Below are 25,615 nucleotides of genomic sequence, written 5' to 3' on the forward strand. Positions count from 1 at the left end.
ATATGAACAATCACAATACATTAGTAAGTGCCTTGTATTAACTTCCTCTATATGATAAATGCTATTTTCTGAAGTGACACAGCCACTTTAACTTATCAAACTATGATGAAAACCTGATAAACCTCTTTATAGTCATCAATGTCCAACATTTGATGGATCCATCTCTGGCTTGTTTTTATGCTCCATCGACAGAGAAGAAATACAGAGTGCCGAAAACAGATGTGAACGAAGACTACATTTTTAAACATTATTTTACTAGAATATAAAAAAAAATAATTATTTTAATAAAACGGTTACAAAACCACTATGCTATACAACACAAGTTAGAGGAGGCCTACCAAAATAAAGGCCTGTACATAATATAAATATATAAAAAAAGCTTTCTTAAGAATATTATGGCTATGCTGAGAGATGGGTTTAGAGATAGTTTCCTCATTTCTGTCAGACAGTGACATTATGGATTCAAATCTCCAGTGACGTCAATGTTCACCCATAAATACTCATTGATATTTGCCACTTTTCAAGTGAGCTTAGATGCATATATTGCTATTACGGTTATTTGAATCCACATAATCCCTCAATAACCACACTGACCCTGACTGAAATAAGAACTGACTGATTTCATCAGAATCTCTCAGTGGTACAGCCTTGGATTTTGGGCCTGTAAATTTAATTGATCCTCTCTCAGCAGAGAAGGGGTTTTCTAGTAGTTTGATATCAATGACCTGTCTTCAGGAGGTCATCAATATCAAATCAGGAGGGGGGGGGGGTCCGAGGCCACCGACATCACATTTATTGGTCACATGGCCTAGTCACTGTTCAGTCCCATTCAAGTGAATGGTCCTGAGCTACAATACCAGGCACAACCACTATATAATGTACTGCATGGTACTGTGCTCGGTAAGCTGTGAGGAGGCCACAGTGCTCAAAGTGTTGTAGCCTCTTCAAACAGCTGATTGGTGGAGGGGTCCGACTCGCTGCACCCTTGCCAATCTGCAACATGTTCTAATGGATTTGAAAAACCTATGAGCCATATTTGCATAGTGTATGGATTTGAATAAATAAAAAAAAGTGATCCGTATTTTGCATCCATTCTTGATCCATATGTTCTTACACAGGTGTAAAGGAGTCCTTAGGTTACAGTTTTCTAATGTGATTTTCAAGCGGTTATTTGACTTACTAAATGGAATCCATACTGAGTTTTCCATAAGTCTGCATGCAGACTGTAGCTTACATGTTTCTCTCATGGCAATTCTGAAGTAAGGTTATCTAAGGCTACTTTCACACTCGCATTTTGTGAGGATCCGTTTGTATTATCTTTAACATAGCCAAGACGGATCAGTCTTAAACACCATTGAAAGTCAATGGAGGACGGATCAGTTTTCTATTGTGCCAGATTGTGTTCGTGAAAACGCTTGGCTCAGTTTCATCAGACAGACACCAAAATGCAGCAAGCAGCGTTTTGGTGTCGGTCTCCAAAGCGGAATGGAGACTGAACTGATGCATTCTGAGCGGATCCTTTTCCAATCAGAATGCAAACGGATCTCGCAAACAGAAAGCCAAAACGCGAGCGTGAAAGACTAATGCAATTCATCTTTTATCCATAGATTGATGGGTAGGACATTAGATTTTTTTGAAATATAGTTACTTGAATGCGTGTACAGCCAAGTTCTCAAAAATACATGTGTATCTTGAAGTCTGCTGGACTTGTAAGATAAATTGTTCAGCCCAGAAGCTTTTAGCAGTGCTTGGCACAAATTGAAAAACACTTATACGGATGCTTTATATCTATTCTCCATGAACTAGTAAAGTCAAGGACACACAAACAACTACTTCATTGGGCCTTGGGTTTGAATCTACCCAGAGCCACACCAGAAGAGTTTATATGTCCTCCCTAGGATATGGTGAGTAATATCTGTCTCACTGATTTATTCCTCTCCTTATAGCACTGGATTAGAATATCAAATACACTAATTGCATAGAGGGATAAACTACAGTATGATAGTGATGATTAAAGCATTGTCCAAAAATTGAAAAAAATAAAGATGGCTCCAGAGACAGCATCACACCTGTTCATCGGGTGTGTCTGGTTTATCAACTTAACTCTCCTGATGTTAAAGAAGCTGAGTTGCATATGACAGCCTGTGGGTAAGTATGCCACTATCGTTGGAAAATCATGGCTGCTGTTTTTCAATCTTAAAATAGATGCACATGGATAATAATGGGAAAGAGGCCTGTCAACTCGGAGTGATGTTTTTTTTAAAGATTTAATTAAAATCGACCTTCGGACCATAGTCGATTCTTTAAAAAACTTCAGTGTTAATGCTGTTTCCGTACAGCATTAAAGTGTGTTGGTTCAGTGGAGCCAAACTTTGTCTGAATGACTACAGTATTCCTATCTGCATATTTAAAAAAAAAAATTCTATGACGGAATGCATAACAAAATGCCTTTAGAGGCATTCCATTATTCATTCCATCATAATAGAAGTCTCTCTAACGGGACGGATCCGTTATGCAGGCCATAGACTTCTATTATGACGGAATGAATAACGGAATGCCTCTAAAGGCATTTTGTTATGCATTCCGTCATAGAATTGCGTTATGGTCCGTGGTAGCGGAGTCCATAATGCAATTCTGCTTTTACCAGTAAACGAAGCGTGAACTAATTTTTAAATATGAAATTCACTCATCTCTAACAGCATTAACACCAAAGTTTTCGAACTAATCGGCTTCGGATCTATGAGTCAAAGCTCGATTTGCTCAAGCCTAGTTGCTTTATATCAGGTTAATGCCTAATAAAATAGAGACTACATCCTGATTCTAGCATTCCTGGATATAGAAGTATTAGTACAATATTCTCTCCGATTTAGAGCAAATTTCAAAAAGCACCATACCTACATCTGAAAATAAAGCTATATACTATGATTTTCATTATGATGGAGTAGAGGACTTTTGTAAAAAAATAAAATTTATATATACATACACACACACACACACACACACACACACACACACACAGTACAGACCAAAAGTTTGGACACACCTTCTCATTCAAAGAGTTTTCTTTATTTTCATGACTATGAAAATTGTAGATTCACACATGGCAGTTGCTTCAATGCATTTAGGGGGGGTGCTCCTGGTCAAGACAATCTCCTGAACTCCAAACTGAATGTCAGAATGGGAAAGAAAGGCGATTTAAGCAATTTTGAGCGTGGCATGGTTGTTGGTGCCAGACGAGGCGGTCTGAGTATTTCACAATCTGATCAGTTACTGGGATTTTCACGCACAACCATTTCTAGGGCTTACAAAGAATGGTGTGAAAAGGGAAAAACATCCAGTATGCGGCAGTCCTGTGGGCAAAAATGCCTTGTGGATGCTAGAGGTCAGAGGAGAATGGGCCGACTGATTCAAGCTGATAGAAGAGCAACGTTGACTGAAATAACCACTCGTTACAACCGAGGTATGCAGCAAAGCATTTGTGAAGCCACAACACGCACAACCTTGAGGCGGATGGGCTACAACAACAGCAGAAGACCCCACCGGGTACCACTCATCTCCACTACAAATAGGAAAAAGAGGCTACAATTTGCACAAGCTCACCAAAATTGGACTGTTGAAGACTGGAAAAATGTTGCCTGGTCTGATGATTCTCGATTTCTGTTGAGACATTCAAATGGTAGAGTCCGAATTTGTCGTAAACAGAATGAGAACATGTATCCATCCTCTGATGGCTACTTCCAGCAGGATAATGCACCATGTCACAAAGCTCCAATCATTTCAAATTGGTTTCTTGAACATGACAATGAGTTCACTGTACTAAAATGGCCCCCACAGTCACCAGATCTCAACCCAAAACAGCATCTTTGGGATGTGGTGGAACGGGAGCTTCGTGCCCTGGATGTGCATCCCTCAAATCTCCATCAACTGCAAGATGCTATCCTATTAATATGGGCCAACATTTCTAAAGAATGCTATCAGCACCTTGTTGAATCAATGCCACGTAGAATTAAGGCAGTTCTGAAGGCAAAAGGGGGTCCAACACCGTATTAGTATGGTGTTCCTAATAATTATTTAGGTGAGTGTAATTCCACATGTGTTAATTCATAGTTTTGATGCCTTCATAGTCATGAAAATAAAGAAAACTCTTTGAATGAGAAGGTGTGTCCAAACTTTTGGTCTGTACTGTATATATTACACACACACACACACACACAAATATAAAATTAAGAATCAAAATAAAAGTCATCTTTACTCCAGGTCATTAAATGGCTATTGTATAATAAATATATTTTGTTTTCAACTATGATTCTTTTCACCTAATGTCCTCTTTTAATTTTAAATAATATCTGTCTAAAACTTTCCAGCACATAATAAAATATGGAATAAACAATGTTATCACTTGTCCTTTCTGAAGCAAATGCAATGCAAATTGGAGTTTGCATTAGTAGTATTATTTCAACACAGCCCACATATCTGGATGGGTTCAATGAAAACAATGTGAATGGTTTCAGTAACACAGCTATTTGATACACGGAGCTGAAAAAGGCGACTGACAGCTGTTTGGCGGTCTCATTTACATACTTAAAAAGGTTCCCTTGAAATTAGATAATTAAAAACTAATGACAATGAGAACACAATTCCACCCGTTATATTTTAATATTAAATATTCCTTTTTGCCGCAGTCCTGGCAAAATGTTTTACTATTTTACAGTGAATTCATGCATTCCTGCTGATGACTTGACTTTGTTCTAATGAATCAGCAAACCTTCCACCAATTCCTGATTATATAACTCATCTGGGATGTTACAAATTGCACAACACAACGGGTGGGCAAAAACTACTCACAATATTGTATTACTGACAAAGTGAGTAGATAGCTCAACAGAATAACAAATCATGGTCGGACATGAAAATATATAGAAACAAGGGGCACCAACGCCAAGTTCTTCCAATGCATAGCAGTCCAGGATGGCATCCTAACATCAAGTACAAATTCTATCCTTTTGTACTTGAACATCTCAAAATGTGACCTGTTAGGATACGTTCACACATAGGTTTTTGTGGCAGTTATTTTAGCCAAGGCCAGAACGGGATCCAGCAGGAAGAAGTGTCTTTCATTTATATTTTTGACGAGAGAAAGAGAGAAAGAGAGAAAGAGAGAAAGAGAGAAAGAGAGAAAGAGAGAAAGAGAGAAAGAGAGAAAGAGAGAAAGAGAGAAAGAGAGAAAGAGAGAAAGAGAGAAAGAGAGAAAGAGAGAAAGAGAGAAAGAGATGGAGATGGAGATGAAGCCAGAAGTGGTTGTGGGAGATTCTTCCCAGTCCTAGGTGAAACTGGGGGATGAGAAGTTGATTTTGGGGATAAAATAAAAAGGTGAGAATGTGCATATAATTAGGGGTCAGCAATGCTAAGGAAACTGCATATAATAACATTTACTTCATAGATTGTTGGATGAGTGCCACTGATTCATATAATAAAGAGGTATAGCGTGCTATCTCCATAACTCATTGTCTCAAAAGTGAATATTTGCGGCTCATTTTCTATGAAATTAAAAATTCACTGTGTGGTCAGAGACATCTCCACAGCAGAATCTGATCATTTCCATATGCTAGCCAAAAGTGAAAAATATGCACGTCATTTCATATTTTAAAGGCACACACTGTGGGATCTTAAGAACATCTGTCAGCAGGGTCAACCATATTTGCTCAATGCCTTGTTATACGGCTGATTGAAAGAATACGTTTGTTATGCAAATCGATTGCTTCATTCTAGAGATTTATTTTTTTTACTCTTAACCCATCTGCAAATGAGCAGTTAAGTGCACCAAGGGTGGGCCTAAGCTACTCTGTGCACCCTTGCTCCTCCCGCTTCCTCTGGCAGCCCCTTCCTCTCCTTCTTGATGGAAGGAAGGAAGGAAGGAAGGAAGGAAGGAGCAGGTTGAAGCAAAAGGAGAACTATAGGTGCACAAAGTAGCTTGGACCTACCCTTGGTGCACTTAACAGTTCCTTTGCATATGGAATAAATGTCCTTTTTCTCCAGAAATAAGGATCAAATCTGCATAACAAAAAGGTATGCTTTTAATCAGCAGGATCAACTATATAAGGCCTGGTTTAATAGAGTTGCTTTTGCCCTTTAGAGAGGAGTGGTCACCTCTCCTGACCATTGTAATGACAAGAAGTATAAGCAAAATGGTAAATAGTCACAAACTTATCACCTCCAACATCTAGATTGAGTAGAACTACCCTACATAAGATCTGCATACTAATAGACTCTGCAAGAAACACGTCAACTCCTTCAAGTCCCTGTGCACTTCTTTGTCTCGCTGCCCCAACCTGTAATTCCCAGTGGCTGCTCGAGGTGCACATTCCGGGTAATGAGTTTTCTTTGTCGTATGACAACACCGCATTTCCCCTCTTTCTTTCAACTTTCATTGTTCTTAAGTTACACATTTTATTACATTTCTTACAGGTGCAACTTAAGAGAGCGTACAATGGTTTAAGTGGAGTTACTTCAATCATCGCACTTATTCCCAGGATGGCTAATGATGAAGAAAGATATGAGATTTGTAACATGAAATGAGCCAAGGTAAGGCTGCCTATTTAATTGAAGTCAGCTGGAACAAGTCATTACCGCCATTAATGTCAGACGTCTTCTAGTGGGTGTACATTTCCCAGTGTACTTATTAAGGTTACCACAAACCCACACTTATTCACAATTTTTAAGGTTAATTCCTTAGGGAGGCTTAGCACTCAATTTACTACAATAAAAAAATTCTTCAATTGCATTCACAGATCTCGCTTCCCCTTTGTGGCGTGCATTAAGCTCATATATGTAGAAGGCCGTCTTCTGACTAATTGCAACAGACCTAAACCTCCCATCAAATAGGACTGCAAGGCCAAAATGTTGTTTTATGGTGCCATTGAAACCCACCCTCATAAAACAATGAGATAAGCACATATGTGTTTGTCTGACTTCATTTAGCAAGGGTTTAACACTTCAAAAGTTTGATTTAGAGCACAAATGGCACCAGCATTAGACTAAAGTCCTCAGTAAAGGTTAGAAGAATGTTATTCTCACTTAAATTATGTTAGTTTTATTTCACGAGTAAATCAGATGAAAACAATTGAAGTCACTTTAAAGAGAACCGGGAGGGAGGGGGGGGGGGGGGGGGGCCTCTCCTGACATGTCTGTTTTAGTAACTATTTGCACTCTCCTTGTAATAATTCTGTTTCATATAACTCTATGTTGTACCGTTCCTCTATTATTTCTACTAGAAGTTTAGGATTGAATTCCCAACAGTCTGCAATTAAAGTCTAGATGCGTGTTACCAGTTGTGGTGGCGTTCCTGCACAGTCTGATACTATCTTATCAGTGATGCCAGTGTTAAGCCTCATTCACTTCACACGTCTATGTCCAAGTCCGTGAGAAGACGGTCAGTGATGCATCAGTGAAGCTGTCCGTGAAAGATTCACGTTAGGTCCGCGCGTCCATTTTTTTCTAACAGTGTGCACAGACCCTGCACAGCTGAAAAATAATTTTCAAAGCACCTCTTCCTAATGATCCGTGAAACTTGGATGCAACACGGATGGCATCCTGCATTGCATCCGTGGTTTTCACGGACCCATAAACTGTAGTGGGCCTGATGGATCCGTGAACACGGACCAGATAGAGCATGCATCCGTGCTAATAACACAGACCCAAGGACCGTGATAGAACACTAATGTCTGAATAAACACATTAAAATTAATGAGGGCGTGTGCTGTCTGTTGAGCACACGTCTGTGGAACACTGACGTGTGAATGAGGCTTTAGGCTTATAGTACATTAGCAGATCAGTTCCTGGCAATCGCCTTCTCGTTAGCTGAAAAGACCACTGCAGTGACCTCCTCGTCAGTATGGGGAGTAGTGATCACTAATGCCATCGCTCGTCCCCATACTGAATCAGTTTGCCGGCAGCAGATCGCGATTACACAGAACAATCTGCTGCCGACAAGCAATGATTTAAAAAAAAAAAAAAAAAAAAAACCACCTTAAAATCTGGATCTGAGAGTTTGCTTGTATTATGTAGCCAGATCATTACTAACGAGTGTTCATATGAATGCTCATTAGCGCTGATCTGGCCACTGTAATATAAGCATTATGTCTCATTCACATGTCAGTATTCAGTCAGTTTTTTCCATCAGTGATTTTGAGCCAAAACCAGGTGCAGCTCTAAATACTGAACAGGAGAAGATCTTCCCCTTACACCTTATTGGTTGGTGAATCTGTTTATTAATATTACATTGAAAATGGAACCTTATGTCTACCTCCATTGTCGGTTTCAGAAATACAGTACAATAACTACTACAACATAATCTTAACAATACTAAATTACAGCGAAACCATTTTGAAAGGTCCACTTAAAATTGCATCGAAAAGAGGTCCACTAGCGGGAAGATGTCCATTATGCATAATAGATGGTGGAATGGAAAATCCGCCACAGGATGTCTGATCTGGATAAAGCGGTGGTCTTCTCAAATAAGTGGTCTTTTGGAGATTTTTCATTATATATCCCTTTGAATGATAAAATAGTTTGAGTATTAATGTACTTCCAGATCTAACAGGGACATATGTATCCTTCTCACCTCCATGTTCTGGCTCATGCCACCATTACAATTCCTCAAAAGAAGGGTGCTAACTCCTTATTTTCTCTTCTAATGACAAAACAAAAGTTCATGCCACTCAGGTGGAAGGAGTATGGGAAACACCTAAGCCTATTTGAGCATATTAAGACCTCATAGAATGGGGGCTGTGCATTGGGAGCCTCAGTTAGCCAGAATCCAGACCCTCGAAAATATGGCTTCTGCTCTGGACAAGACAGTGTCACCATTCCGTGCACATGAATGCTTAGCGCTTTGGACTAACATTGGCCAAATTGGTTTGTTTTTTTTCAGCATTGGCCACCCAGAGTTTCTTTAAGCAAGAACATCTGAATGCCGGAGGGAATGGATCCAGAAAAGAGAGATAACCCTTTATAATAAGGACATCTATAAGATGCCTTGGAAGGGTTAAAACAGTTGGTGGGAGAGTGGTTGCCAACATTGATTAGAGGAAAGTACCTTAGAAATGAGGCTCATCTACCATTGGTTTATAAGAACTGCATTCCAAAGGTTTAATAATTCTTTACAAGAAGAAAAAGTGCAACTCTAGGGACAACAGTAAGTGATACAGTACTACATTCAGCTATACAAATTTTAATACAAAAAACTAATTATGTTGTACTTTTAAATTGACATTTATATGGCAATACAATTCAGTTGTTATATAATTTATTCAGCTTGCTTTAGATTGCCAGCAATAAGTAGAGTAATAGTGGCTGTCAAATTTGTCTCTACGGATTTCAGATGCTTCCCTTTCAACTACAAAGTAGAGAATGACTCTAGGGAAAGGCATTTGCTGTCTACCAGCTGAAATCTGTGTGTGGGAGTACTAGCAGTGCTGGTGCCAATTTATCTTTCAAAAGAATGCAATTGCTTACCCTTACACTTGGCACTGATGTAAGAATTGATACGGATCTTAACTTTCAAGTTGGGCATGGCAATACATGCATCCCAGCAGTGAGCAGTACAAAGCTGTGAAAGCTCGGCAGTCAATTATAAAATGATTTAATTCTACACGCCACACAACTATCAAAACTGGTATAACATACTGTACCAGGCAAATGTCATGGCTGAGGATGGGGAAAACCCTCAGCCGTGCGATGCCAGAAGATGGATGGTCGATGCAAGGCCAGGACAGGAATCAGGTCATCTCCTATCAATTCCTAATTCTGACCCCGTCTCCTAGCCGTATGAGCCGACCCTGATGGTGGGAGGGCTCATACTCCGGAACCTAATATTCCTACTCGCCCTCAGGGTGGCCCTGGACTAGGAGAAGGGTAAGTCTACCTGTTTCTCCAGGATACGGACGAACAGGAGTCTCACTGGCCAAGCTATAAAGAAAGGGGAAACATAAACAGACATATGGCAATGGCAGGTAAGTGAAACAAGAACCACACCTACCTGCCACAGACACACAGCCTGGAACCCATGTGCAAGTGCTGCTGTCCACAACAACACAAGGGACACCGCACACACCATACATCACACGGAAACCCAGGAAACCATAAGCTGCAATAAATAAAGAGACCAAACACACACCTTCATAGCACCATGTAACATAGGCTATGACCACAAGGGTGGCCCTCACTGGCAGATGGGATATAAACCAGGAGGAAGACTCCAGCTAACCATGGCTGAAGTACCTCTCAGACATCTGCTCTCAACTGAGGCTAAATAGCCCATGTAGCCACACCCACACAGACACACCCAGTGCACACATACTAGGAAGGAAGTCATCCCTTCCAACACAAGGCAAGGGAAGACGGCCACTTAAAGGGGAAGTACACGCATACACAGACTTCACCTGTTGCCGCGGGCAACGGCATGCGTGGCAACCATGTCCTGGGGATCAGCCAGAAGGCCGAGACACTGCCACAACATGCATACAACACCAAACGTAGTCACGGGCAACCAAGTGAAGGAAAAGGTCACTAAGCACACCATAGGCCGTGACAGCAAATCACAGCTCCCTTTCAGTCACATACTATAGAATTCAGAAAACCCACTCTTCATAAAAATTCTCTAGGTTATGGTATACACCCAAGCAGCATTTGGGTCCTATACTTTAAATAAACATACAATTATAGATTAAAATATAGCTAAATGCAAAAAAAAAAAAAAAAAGTACCCTCAGTATGCAAAAGTTAACGGGATGAAAACCCACCTTAAATCACTAATATCTTGCCTGTGGAAGGAAGTTTATAATATTGTCACGGGGTTCCGAAGGTGCACTCGGTCCCCCATTGCCCGCAGACCTGTTGCTTAGCTTTGGGAATGAGGATTTGTGCTTGACCTCATTCCCAGGGCGGCTTTGCTGGCTGGGTGGCTTCCTGCTCCTAGTCTGCCTTGAGCGCCGAGCTGATCACTTGGTGCTCGACTGGTTGGTCTGTCGGTCATGTGACGCTGGCCACGTCACATGACCCTCACTCCCCACTTTAAATACAGGCAGCCTGCTGGTCACAGGTTGCCTGTTAATTTCTAGGTTCCTGGCTATCTGTTGGACTACTGAATACTTACCTGATCCTGTTCCCTGACGATCCTCTGCCTGCTCCTCCTGTACTGCGCATCCATCCTGGTATTGTGACCTCGGCTCCCACCCGACGACTCTCTTAGGACTCCTCTTGTACTTCACTACTCTCCTGGTATTTGACCCCGGCTTCTCCTGACCATTCTTTGCTTAATCCGTTGTACTTCGTAGCTCTCTTGGTTCTGACCCGGTCCGTTCATGTTCCGTATTTTGTCTTGTCTGTCTTCCCTGCACATATCCTAAGTTAGGGATTGCCGTCAGGGGCGGGCTGGGCCGGGGGGCAGGGAGGCAATTGCCCCCCAGGCCGCCCTAAATAAACGGCCGCTGGGCCGCCCGTCTTAAAAAAAAAAAAATTATTATTTATTTTTTATTTATTTTTTTTCTTCAGGGCCGCACCGCCGATCACCACCACAGGCGGCGCGGCCCTGGATGTCATTGCGGCCGTGCTGTGTGTGTGCTGTGGGGCAGGGGAGGGAGAGGCGTGTCCCTCCCCTGTTCTTCTGATAGGCCGCAGGCACTAATGCCTGCAGCCTATCAGAGGCCGGCTCAGGCAGAGCGATGACGTCATTATCATCGCGACGCCTGAGCCCGGCAGCACACAGCAGGGACACAGGCCAGAAGAGGCTTGCATCGCTGCTGATGGAGGTAAGTATTAGTGTTTCTTTTTTCTTCTTTGCGGGGGGCTGGCACTATGGGGGGGGGGATTTGGCACTATGGGGGGGGATTTGGCACTATAGGGGGGCTGGCACTATAGGGGGGCTGGCACTATAGGGGGGCTGGCACTATAGGGGGGGGATCTGGCACTATAGGGGGGGATCTGGCACTATAGGGGGGGGATCTGGCACTATGGGGGGGGGGATCTGGCACTATAGGGGGGCTTGCACTATAGGGGGATCTGGCACTATAGGGGGGCTTGCACTATAGGGGGGCTGGCACTATGGGGGAGCTAGCACTATGGGGGGGGCTGGCACTATGGGGGGGATGGCACTATAAGGGGGATGGCACTATAAGGGGGATGGCACTATGGGGGGGGAGCTGGCACTATTGGAGGAGCTGGCACTATGGGGGCATTTCTTGCTGGCACATTATGGGGGGCCCCATGGGGTAGAGGAGCACTATGGGGGTATCTAGGGGCTCTAAAGGGGCATTTTTTTTATTATTGGCACATTCTGGGGGGCACTATAGGGGAGAGCAGCACTATGGGGCATCTGGTGTTACTATAGGGGCATTATTTGGGGGCACTATGGGGAAGTGGGGGCTCTAAAGGGGCCTTTTGTATTGGAACATTATGGGGGGCACTATGGCATTTGGTAGCACTAAGGGGGCATTTTTTACTGGCACATTATGGCAGGCACTATAGGGGAGAGCGGCACTATGGGGCATTATTTGGGGGCACTATTGGGGCATATGGTGGCACTAAGGGGGGGAATTTTTTTACTGGCACATTGTGGGGGAGAGGAGCACTATAGGGGCATCTGCTGGGGGCACTAAGGGGCATTTTTTTACTGGCATATTATGGGGGACACTATGGGGAAGGGGGAGAGGAGCAGTATGAGTGCATTTACTGGGGCACTATATAGGGGTATTTTATACTGGCATACATTATCGGGACATTAGCTCAACTGCAGGCACTAAGCGGGGGTATTTCATGTACTGTCATATTATAGGGAAAATTAGTACTACTAGGAGGTATTATGGGGAGCTTTACTACTACTGGGGGGCTATGAGGAACATGATTACTAGGGCACTATAGGGGCATTATTACTACTAAGTGTGCTCTGGCAGAGAATTATTTCTATTGGTGGGATTTTGGGGGGCACTGTTACTTTGGGGGCACCCTGGCATAGTATCAGCTTAGCACAATTATTTTTGGGGGACATTATCTTTATACTATGAGTGTCTGAGCGCAGTTATTTTTTAGAGCACTGTATGCCAATAATTGTTTAAGGGGGCACTATCTGTGTGGTAGTAGTATTCCCAGGGGTACTGTTTCTGCAGTATAGTATTGGGGGTGGCAGGAAACTAATGTCTGTTTGTTAATCTCTGCAGAGACGGGAGATGGCAGAAAAATCATCATGGCGGTCTGGTCTGAATGGAGAAGATGAGGAAAGAGAACGTCTACAACAAAGGTGACATCACTGGATGTAAGAGGTAGGGGGCCCTATGTAGGAGAGGAGATGCTCTGGCTCCTCCCCCTGCCATTTGCAGAAGGAGGATTCAGAGCTGGGTGAGGACGACGAAAGGGGGCAGCAGGCCACGGGCGGGTGGCAGATGTTGGGGGAACCACAGGCCTTGAGCAGGATCTGGGAGGGAGGAGAGCGGAGGAGCTTCCTGGCTGTAGCTTGTTGTATAAGCAGGCAGTGCAGCCAGGACAGACCCTCCCCTCTCCGTATGATGTGTAGACAGGCCGCAACTATAGAATGTCAGCTGTACAGTGTGTGTTGGGAGTGGCCTATTATATGTAGGAGGGGCTTCTAATAATGGGCGGGGCTAAAAATGGGCCACTTGACTGGATTTGCCCCCCAGGACTAAGGCTGCCAGCCCTCCCCTGATTGCCGTCCAGTTGTCCCCTGTCATCAGGACTCGTGAGGCCAGTAGGCAGGGCCAGGGGTGAGGGTGGAGCGCAGTGGTCACTACCCTTCCCCCTGTGTGTGTGTGGACGTGACGGTTACAAATATATTTACACACACACACACACACACACACATACAGTTGCAAGGATGCATGTGATGCTCCTCTGAAAATCCTACCTCCACTATCATCTCGGTTATCAGGTATCCAGTCTGATGGATAGGGATGTGAGTTCTGCAGCCAAAGACAGGAGTGGTGCTGTAGACTGGGCCAGAACTATTCCTATCCATGACATCTGCACAGATGAGGTGGATTCAGGAATTTGTACAACATGGAGATGAAAAGCTCTGGCTCTGCCTACTGCATCTCCACTGTCTTGCCTGCAGAAGTAACATATTGGTCCATCGACCAGACTGGAAGCTTGGTAAAGTACATGACATCGGGGAAGGAGTGTTTTTAGAAGTGGATCATCACTTGACTGTCCTGAGTGGCCAGTCCAAACAATCAAAAGGGAGTACTTATATCAGAGACATTCTTTAACAAGCATGATATGAGTTGAGGTGGGTTTGCGGGGCCTGATGGGTACTGGAAATTGCCTTGAAATGTATAGAAAATATGATACACAAGTCAGTAGAACAGCGGTGACCTCCAAGTAGATGACAATCTTCTAGTAGACCATCAGTGGATCTCAATATCAGGCCAGAGGACTGTTTTCCCGCTAGCTTCTAAGGTTCCAATATACCTTTACCCAGAGTTTTTTCTCCTGACTTTTCCATACACAAGCAATTTTGGTTTAGCTGAGTCTTCGTTTTCAATAGCAACAGAGGGATCAGGCAATGAAATTAAACTTACCCGATCATATTTTTTCCTGACATTGTATATTGGAGGAGAGTCATGAGGCTCTCATACAAATTTTCAGTAATACCCTTTGTACACAATGCATGTCTTTCCCAATTCTTTTGTATTTCTCCATGGTCAGGCTTCACAAAAAGTACATACTGTGCTGAAAAAGGTTTAGCATCTCCTACCGTACCATATAACCCTTGAAGAATATCTATTAAAAGAAAGACCAGCAGCTGCTCATTTGTCTGCCTTCTACCTAAACAATTTAGATCGATTTCTTTTCATTTCTATTCAGTGAGAAAAGGATTGAGCTGTAGACCATTCTGATATTAATAGTATATCAAATAAGCAACTGCAACTGTTATGTAGTTAAACTGAGCTTTTAAATCAAATACTCAGTCAAGTACCATAGTTTATTCATTTTTCGATCAACTGCAAGCCTTGTTGAGGATCTCTTTACCACAAGGCTGTATGTACAAGAGGAAGTTGATATGATCATGTGAACAACGTAGGTATCTTCCCATTCATTTTAGGGAAATTAATGGGAGTGTTACAGCTAGCATTTTAAAGTATTAGATTTCTATAGAACCATTAATTCCATATTGTATAGTGCCAGGACTACTATGGAAGCAGGAACACCTACCAACTTGAGTGGTGACATCAAGAAAGTTTTCTAATTAAAATATCAGTGACCTGCATAAAGAGTGATGTTTCTACAAAATGTGGCTAGAGGTCTATTATCAAACTGGCCATTTCTGGCAGAGCTAGCTAACAATTTAATTTGTATACAGAGCTCATGATTCTCCCCCAATAGGAGATGTTGGAGGAGAGAAGGATCGACCACACTGAATTCCAACTCCCCATTGAAAAGCACTCATCTAAGTCAAGGGTGTATGTGTATGGGGGAGTTAGAAGAGATAGTTGACAGCCAAACTAAGGTGCATGAGGGCCTTAATTTGAATCAAGTCAGTGCACTAGTCCTGAAGTACTGTATAATGGACATCATACATAATAGAACCAAATATGTGTTGGACGATAATAAGTGTTGGACGATCTTTCAAAGCTTAATAGATTCTCCAAATTGAGAATTACGTTACAATTTGTTGCGTGTGCATGCCCTCACATAAACAACTGTTCCCAACATCTTCTAACAACTAAGTGAGAATGGCCTAGATGGCGGGCAGTTCATCAAAACTACCATCCTGCTTCTCTCAGCGTTTGTCAACTAGGCAAAATGTCTGAGTGTCTCAGAGGTATGTTTAGCTGTCAACAATCTCACACCAAGAGGTACACTACCTAAAAATATCATCTGAGAGGCTTTTTTGTAGGGAAGAGGGAGAGCACTTTTACGCCCTTTTGTGGCGGGACCCAGTGTCTAACCAGACCACTCCTGTAATCGTTTACATATCTGCCGAGACATACTGTATGCAGAGTTTGGCAGAGATCCGACATGTCTGTCTGGGTGTTACACCTCGACTGTAACTACGTATATCATAACAGATGATTTCCCATTCAGAGCATGATAAAGAAGTTAGTGAAGGAACTATTAAATATCTTAAGGGTTGATATTATCAATAATATGACTATGTAAAGAAATCTCACAACTTATACCTGTATACTGTGTGATGCATGTAGAGCAGTGTATGCAGTGCAGTGCGTGATGCATGCAGCGCAGTGTGTGATGGATTTACAGAAGAATATTATATCCAAGTGGTAAAGTACAAGGAAGATCCACTATATTGGACTGGACTATCACTTAGCTATAATTTCCTGCTGTTATTTAGACTAATAATGATTCCCCTGCATACCCACCTCTTAAGCAACGTTCACACCACCGCTATTTATTTCTGTGATTCTGCTCTGTTAGATGAGCAGTACAACGAAAATAATTAAAAGTGCTGAATCGAGCAAGTAAGGCTGGGTTCACATCACATTTTTTATCATACGTTTAATATACACAAAAATAGTATACATTAATGGATGCCTCATAAAGATGCCATTTACCATAATCTTCTCCAACACAGCTCTGGATATTTCTCCCGGTGTCCCATAAATAGTATATGAAAAAACATTTTTCCATTGAATTCATGTGTGTCGTCCATTGTATTTTTGCTAGCATAGAAAGCGTCAGGTGAGGATATTTGATACCTGTTAGTTGAGTTAAGCAGCATTAAAACCTCCTCTCATCAGGTTCCTTGAACAAGGCCGCCTGAACAATAAATGTGGTTTAAAGGATTTATATTCACGAGTGAGTTTTATATTTCACATTAATGATCTACATTCTTTCCTTGTATACAATATCATTAGAAAAAAAAAATATACAGATAAAAGTGTATATGCCCTCAGGGATCATAAACTCACTTATGAGAAAGTAATAGATTTGGATAACATCAGCAGAGGAAAAATCTAGGGTGGGAGTCTGCAAGGTCTTACAACCCTATCGTTTGCAATACAGGTCAACTGAGCCTTGAAAAACTGGTTTTAGTCATTTCTTTATATGGGGAGCTAGAACCACTCTCAGAAAAAAAATAAAAATCCAACCTTCCTTGAAGTATCTGCTATGGAGTATAAAGAATCTGCTATGGAGTATAAAGATTAGTCTTTATCTGTAAGCATTTTCACTTAAATATCATGTACTTAGTACGTGTGATAAGAATCGTATGCAGATGAGCTAAGAGCTGAAAAGTCTTGATTCCAGGCAATCATGGGTGTATCTACACAATGAAAGCCTTTAATAACTAACCCCTGGGGACACTATTAATGGGCCAGTAAATAAGAGACGAGTTTTACATAATGTTTACAGTACACCAAAAATATTCTGATATAATGAAGCCTACATATAAAAAAAAAAAAAATGGATTCTACATACACTCATTGATATAAAAAAAGTAATGCACCAAGAAGTTGTTGGAATGAAACTTTATATGAAGATGTTTCTTGTTTGCAAAACCACTGCAAACTAAAAGGGCACTTTACATGACTTGTTCATCTGGTAATAGATCATTTGTGCACACACAAAAATAATTGTTTACCAGCAGCAGACTGGCTATACAAACATACGTGAAATAACTGTTCATTCTAAAGAGCTCACTGAAAGTGAGTGAGTTTGGTACTGTAATAGGATGTCACCATTGAAACAAGTTAAGGCCTCATGCACATGAAAGTATGTATTTTGTGGGCCGCAAAAAACGCATCCGCAAACCATACGGATGACATCCGTGTGCATTCCGTATTTTGCGGAACAAAACAACTGGCCCCTAATAGAACAGTCCTATCCTTGTCCGTAATGTGGAAATACGGACACTGAAAGCACACGTAGTACCTTCCGTTTTTTTTTGCGGACCCATTGAAATGAATGGTTCCGTATACGGTCCAAAAAAAAAAAAAAAAAAAAAAAAACACGGAATGAAAATACGTTCGTGTGCATGAGCCCTTGATGAAATTTCTCCTCTCCTAGATATTTCATGAACAACTGTGTATTGTTGCAAAGTGGAAGAGTTTAGTTACAACAACAACTCAACTATAAAGTGGCAGACCATGTAAATAGTGAAAAAAAAGTTGCCAGCTCACTATTGACTTCATAACTGCCAAATTCCAAACAGCACAAAAAATGCATTGGAAGCTTCATAGCATAGGATTCCATAGCTGAGCAGCTGTATGCAAACTTTCCATCATTAACTGTTGGAGAAGTGGTGTAAAGCATACTACCAGTGGTATCTCGGGAGAAAGGCAATCTGATGGATGAGTCTAGGTTTCTTGACTGTCAGGAGAATGTTACCTACCTGACTGCATTGTGCTAAATATAGAGTTTGATGGAGGAAGGATAATACTACGAGGTTGTCTTTTAAGGGCTGGACTAGGCCCCATAGTTCCAGTAAAGGGAAATGTTTAATGCTTCAGCATACCAAAGGGATTTTGGACAATTGTATGCTTCCAACTTGAGAACAGTTTTGAGAAGGCCCTTTTCTGTTCCAGCATAACTGTCCTTAGTGCAAAAAGCATGGCTCTTAAAGGAATGATTGGGTGAGTTTAGTGAGGATGAACCTCGCTGGACTGCACACAGCCCTTAACTCAACCCATCAAAAAACTCTGGGATGAACTCGAATAGAGACTGAGCCAGGCCATCTCATCCAACATCAGTGCCTAACCACACAAATGCTCTTCTGAATGTGAATGAATGAATGAATGAATGAATGAATGAATGGAGGGGAAAATTCCCACAGACACTACAAAACCTTGTAGAAAGCCTTCCCAGAAGAGTGGAAGCTGTTTTAGCTGTAAAAAGGGGAGCAACTGTATATTAATGCTTATTGAGTTAGCATGGGATATCATAAAAGCTCCTGTAGGTATCCAATACTTTTGGGCATATAGTGAAAGTGATTTGTAAATGACATTAGGCCAAGGTTAGGACATCTTTTGTCCTAGTTGCAAGCAATGTAAAACCTTAAGCTTGCCAATGCTTCCTTCACAAAATCCATTGTAAATTGTAGAAGTTTCTCAGTACAAATGACAACCGTTTCTGCCTACCTCAGTCTTGAAACAAAGTAGTTTAGCTAGAACCGTAGTATTGTGTTGATGGCAACACTGCAATAAATAAATTAGCAAATGCACAAGAAGCAAGGATGGAGACAGGGTGAACATTAAGTAGACATAGTCTACTTAGATCTTATCATTTGAGTAATACTCATTATGAGATTACACTAGGGCAGTAAACAGGCTCGTCTGCCATGTACTGCCTGCACATTTGGAGTAGTGTCTGTCAGATTATCACATTCCATCTCAACAGGAGGTATTTCACTGAGTTGTTCTCACTTCAGTTTTATAAGACCAGCATGACCCCAGGAATACTTGGTCCTGCCTAAGATATTTCTTATAGATATGGTCCCCTCTGTTGTCTGACAAGACAGCAGAGGGCTATGCTTTTTAATAGATGACTTCAGTCACAGTAAATCTACTGGGAATAGAATCTCAGTGGAAGAGAGAAACGATAACTGTCAAGCAATAGCCACTAAAAATGCAGTTCTTCTGGATTTGTGTCCACCAGTCACTGACCTTTTTATAATGGGAGGTATTTGGTAGATACAATCAATTCCAATGTTCAATAGTACATACATGTCCCAGATGACGCTTCATATTAGTGAATTCTGTATACCAGTAGAGAATGTCTTAAAATAAAAAATATCAGTTTACCCTCCATCGTTCTGGTGGTCCCTGCCATATTTTGTTTACTCTGCTACATCAGCTCATGTGCGATACATTAATATGACCACTGCAGCCTATCACTGGCCTCAGTGGTCTTGTGCCACACATGAAGGCTAGCGATTTAATCCAGTGATTATGTGAATACAGTATATGCCATATCATCAATGCAGTACAAGTCAACCAAAGCGAGATAAGCAGAGCAGCAGGGGATTAAATGGGTGAGTACCAGCATTTCTTTTTTCATGTTTATATTTTTAAGCATTCCCTGTGGTTAGTTTAAAAAAATCCTGGATAAGTGCTTTAAAGCCTGCAGGCCATAACTGTAAGAAAGACTTATGTCTCTGGTTTGTCTTACAGACGTAAGGATATTGCAGGGTATATACATCACTTGGACATAGTATAGTAGATACCGGTGTTAAAGGATGACAGCGAGACTAAGCATTTTACATACCAAATGTTTGCTCAGCAAGGATCTATGCATAGCAAAGGTTACGTGTGAGTCTAAGCTGGATAGTTAGAAGAAAGCCAAAACCATGCTGATGGAAAAAGTCCTTGATTTTCGTGAAGATGACATTTTCATGGTTTAGGCCTCATGCACACGACCGTTCCATTTTTTGAGGTCTGCAAAAAAACGGAAGACGCTCGTGTGTCTTCCGCAATTTGCGGAACGTAACGGGCGGCCCATTGTAGAAATGCCTATTCTTGTCCGCAAAACGGACAAGAATAGGACATGCTATATTTTTTTTTTGCGGGGCCACAGAACGGAGCAACGGATGCGTACAGCACACGGAGTGCTGTCCGCATCTTTTGCACCCCCATTGAAGTGAATGGGTCCGCACCCGAGCTGCAAAAAATGCGGCTTGGATGCGGACCACAACAACCGTCGTGTGCATGAGGCCTCAATGTGTATAAATGATCTCTATTAGTGACTAAATCTGACAACTGGTGACAACCTGAGCGATGTCAAGTTGACTATGTGCGACACAACGTGTGCTTATTACACAATTATTGAACGGAGCTGATTTACAAGTTCTTTAGCTAGTAAAAACAGGTTTACTGTGCCATGAGCTGACGTGTATTTTGCCAGTGCTGTTGTATAATCCATGCCAACAGCATAAAAGTGGAGTAACCATGGGATGGGCCTGTTTAATGAACACATCCGAGAAGATAGTTAGTTCAGGTAAGAACAGAAACAGTTTTTAAATTATTAACTCCTTAATGAACACTAATTTGACTTTTAACTGACGTTAAACAGCTGGCTTTAATCAATCATTACATGTACCCAAAATGGTGCATTAAAAACTAGAACTTGTCCTGCAAAAACTAAGACCTCATACAAGTACGTTGAGGAAAAAAAAAAAAAAAAAAAAGTTATAGCTCTTGGAATGCGATAAAAAAAATAAATAAAAAAAAGTGTGTGGTCACTAAGGGGTTAATTAGGTAAAGTGCTATTTAGATGCATTTCCCTGCTTAACACCACACCCAAGTGCTTTGTATTACATATCTTCTTCAGAGTGACGAGAGCCTGACCATCTCCAATGCAAAAAGGAGTTATCAGGAAATGTTATGCAAGCTACTTCTCATTCACGGTACAAATCCAAAACTGACAAAGTACCATCAATGGTACTGAATTCAAAAGAGAGAATCACACATCTTAGCTGTTGTACCATTCTAGGATGAGTAGCTCCGTACATAGGCTTAGCTGACACACAAATCTAGGACTAATAGGTTTAGGCTACTTTCACACTAGCATTTTTCACAAAAACTCTTCCGTTACAATAATTCAACCGTATGCATCAGTCACGAACGGATCTGGTTGTATATTAGGTCTTCTACTAACGGATCAATCTTGAACGTCACTGAAAGTTAATGAGGGACAGATCCGTTTTCTATTGTGCCAGAGTGTGTCAGAGAAAACGGATCCGTCCCCATTGACTTACATTGTGTGCCAGGACGTTTGGTTCCGCTTCATCTGGCGGACAGCAAAACGCTGAAGGCAGCGTTTTGGTGTCCTCCTCCAGAGCGGAATGGAGACTGAACGGAGCAAACTGATGCATTCTGAGCGGATCCTTTTCCATTCAGAATGCATTAGGGCAAAACTGATCCGTTTTGGACCGTTTTTTTGGGAGCCCTGAACGGATCTCACAAACAGCCATAGCTGTTGCACTATTTTAGGAATAGTGGGAAGACTAATTAATACACCATTCCATAACTAGTAATACAGCATTCTAGGAAGACAAGTTCCTCAAAAGGGGTTGACCACCTTTTGAGGGTTTTTTGCCAAATCCTCTCCTCTTGGGCAGACCTGGAAGCATACTTACCTGCTCCCCACTGCTCCTTTGCTTACTGTCTCCAGTACCCCACTGTCAACATCCGCTTTGATGCCGCTTCAGCTAACGGAGTCAAAGAGAATGTTAACGGTGGGGGACCCGAGTGAGGCAGCGGAGACTGGGGAGCAGGTAAGTATGCTTCCCTTTTTCAGGTCTGACCAGGAAGAGGGTTTGCCAGAGAACCCCCAGCCCAAAAAAAAAAAAGTGGACAAACCCCTTTAAATAAGATGACCATGGCCATACACATTTGTCTAAAGTTGATTTCAACCAAAACAATTGGGTAAAATTTAACAGACAATGATTTTGGCTGAACAAAGACAGACCTTCATCATATGAAAAGAAGTTAGCCATGTTTGAAAGCTTCATCCGATAGTTGGACAAAAAAATATTTTGTTAAAAAAAAAAAAAAAAAAAAAAACCCGGGAACGAAGATCCTTCTTTGAAAGAACATTCTGAGAAAGAGCTTTCATCCATCGCCCGGTTTCGTTGAACATGTATAACCAGTTTGAACAACTCTAATGGTCAACATGGACTAAAATGAGAAAAAGTGTCTGCAAAACCGTCATTAACCAGATGTTTAGTCAGCCATCAACCTACTTCTACTTGCATAAGCTTAGTTGTTACAAAATTCTAGGACTAGTAGCTCATTACATAAGGTTGGCTGACACGCTAGTAGCTACTTACATATGCTTAGTAGATATGCCAGACCAGTCAATAGTTCCTCCCATACTGATATGCCAGGGCTATGTCTTCTTTCACACAAGCATATTTGCAATCCATATCTGATGTGTATTTTGTGTACCAGAATCTGCTGCTAATGTTAATGAATAGGGCTAGTCATATGAGCATTTCATTTCAGTCAGTATTTGAAATCCGCAGCATGTCCTAGTTTTGTGCGTATTTCCTGCCAAACGTGCCCATTATAGTCTATGGAGTGCATCAAAAATGCAGGAAGGAAGGAATATACATGCAAATCTGGATGAATTACTGAAGCAATACTGATGACAATCTGGATGATTTATCATCCACAATCAGTGTGTATTCCAGAGCTGGAGATTTCAATACACTCTTGTGACAGAGGCCTATTAGTTCCTGATCTGATACACCTTTCAGGGACTAATAGTTCCTTACGTGGACACATACAGCATGGGCTCATTAGTGCCCATCTCTATTCTACTAGGAAGCTTTCTCAAGGACAGCTTCCCTGTGCCTTGCATTCGTCTTTCACAAGGACATTATATGAACCAGTGACTATATGATAACTGATAAACTCATTTTGTTGAGCCAAAAGAAGTTAACTCATTGTGCACACAAGGTCACTCACCAGATGTTGGACTAAAGATATTTTTTTGGTCATTATAGACCGGAGGTGAATTGTCCTTCTCACCTCTACACATTCCTGCTTTGATGGTAGCCCTGGCAAAGTAGCAAAGTTTCATATGTAGATGCAACCGTTAATCCTACCCTACTTCAAAGTCATTCTGTGTTAATGCTTGTTCAAGTATTATAAAATCATATAACTTACTACTAGACAAGGTCTATAAATCCAGGGTGTAGGCAATTCAGTCAAGAATTTGCAACCCACAGAATTCAGATATGATTGCTGAACATGAAATCTTATCAGCTCTGAAATGTAAATCAAGTTCAAACACACTTTAAAACCAGTGAAGAACTGGTATTTCATTGATAGAATAACCTGCACCCTAGACTTTTTTACTGGGATGGCCTTGCCGATAGTTTTATGCGCAGAGACATCAGATAGGGCTGTCAGCTTATTGACAGATATTACAGTAAGCATCAGCCACTACACGAAATCAATGCCACCGCCCCAGCACCATGCAAGTGCAAGCAGACCCCTGCCTGCAAAGTAACTGTCAGATACAATTCTAGCCTACTTGACATTTTGTACTGCTGAAGTTTCATGCACAATGCTTGCTTAAATGCTTCATTACAGTAATCTAATAGTAACTTGCAGTAAGGAAATTCTAGGCAATTAATGCTGCACTCAGTTTATGGCCACTTTACACCAAAAGTGCATCACAGCACAGTATAAAACGCAATGTTACTAGCTTTAAAAGTCAATATTAACAACTACAATACAGTTCCACATATACTATTCTGCTGCTTACGAACGCCCACTCAGCAAGGACTATGTATCCTAGTAAAATATCTATAATCTTAACATTCCTGAAAACGTCTCACATAATAATTAATAAAAATTTACACAGAGCCACGGGGCAAATTTTAATGGCTGACACCTCCAGCCTGTACTTCATAAAAATCAAAGCATCCAGGTGTGGCAGTGATAAATCTGTCGGGAGCTGCGTTTTTCAGAGAGTGACAGTTTAATTTAGGGGTAATACAAACGCACCACCAATTGGTGGCTGCAGAGTACCCTGTACATGTCCAGTTGGTCGAGGCACAAAATATTTGCACGCCATATATTACAGTTGAATTTGCCACAATGAAGGATATTCAAAAGCAACTCTAAAGTGTAAGAAAAAAAAATTATATAATAATATATCAAAATTTCTTTTTTTATAGAATATATAAATATATATTTCAGTAACAGCTAAAAGACAGTCCAAAAAGGTACAAATCCCTGTGGAGATATCCAACCAGGCAGTGCCCTGCGCCAATAGTAGAGAGCTAGCGGTACACTATGGCTGGACACCTAACTCCAGGTGCACAGAGGCACTGCTGTCCTGACATACAGGCACTAAAAGCCTTTCACCCTGGACCTCGAGGTTATAGCAGCACATTGTGCACTAAGTTTTCTCCTATTAAGGACTATATTCACACTAGTGAATGCAAGCTGTATGTGTCCTGAATATGGCAGCAGCATAAGCTCCCCAGTGAGGGATGTCTCCTTCTGCCCCTCTGCTATATGTCAGCTGGCAGCTACTTACTTTTGTCTTCTTCATAAGGAAAGGATGAGGCTCTCCAGTTCAGGTAGCTGGTAGAAAATCCGTTCAGCTGTTGTGGAGCCCCAGCATATTTGTGCTAATCCGTGCATTGGCTTTCCCTGTCCAGTGGTGATGATAAACCCTGAATCACTTTGCAGTAATCCTCTCTCATAGTCACTTTGTGGGATTGTGCACTCTGATCCCAATCACTAGTTATATAGCAGCCTCCCCCCCTCCTGCTCTCCAGCCTGCTGGCCACGCCTGCTGCTGCTGCTGCTGCTGCTGGGACTTGTTAACACATTGCAATCCCAGGCTTACAGATAACCAGCGTGTGCTCCACATGTAGGACAAGTGCAGCCTGGGACCTGCATGGAGATCATTGGCCGCCAGGAAGATTCACTTGCAGAAAATCTGAGTGGAGTCGTTTTGGCGGCAAGCATGCAGATTTCTGCTAGCCCCATGGAACTGATTTTCACACGTGGAAAGTTTATGCAACGAAATCTGCCTCGTCTGAAGGCACCTTTAGCCATTCGCTTTATTGCACAATAGCACGTTTCATTTCTCATGACTCACTTTTATGCACTGACTTATAAAACTAAGT

At 41.7% G+C, this 25,615-nt stretch overlaps 1 protein-coding gene across 1 annotated transcript in view; it reads right to left on the reverse strand.

The window, feature by feature from the left end:
• KITLG (KIT ligand) overlaps positions 1-25,390 on the reverse strand; it is an 80,865-nt gene extending 55,475 nt beyond the window's left edge. The window contains exon 1 of the mRNA XM_040408669.1: positions 25,018-25,390. Within this exon, the coding sequence (XP_040264603.1) occupies positions 25,018-25,032 (15 nt within the window). The 5' untranslated portion in view covers positions 25,033-25,390. The remainder of the gene's footprint in view (positions 1-25,017) is intronic.
• Positions 25,391-25,615: the final 225 nt, after the last annotated feature.

The sequence above is a fragment of the Bufo bufo genome, chromosome 1 (genome assembly GCF_905171765.1).
Source record: "Bufo bufo chromosome 1, aBufBuf1.1, whole genome shotgun sequence".
Classification (NCBI taxonomy): domain Eukaryota; kingdom Metazoa; phylum Chordata; class Amphibia; order Anura; family Bufonidae; genus Bufo; species Bufo bufo.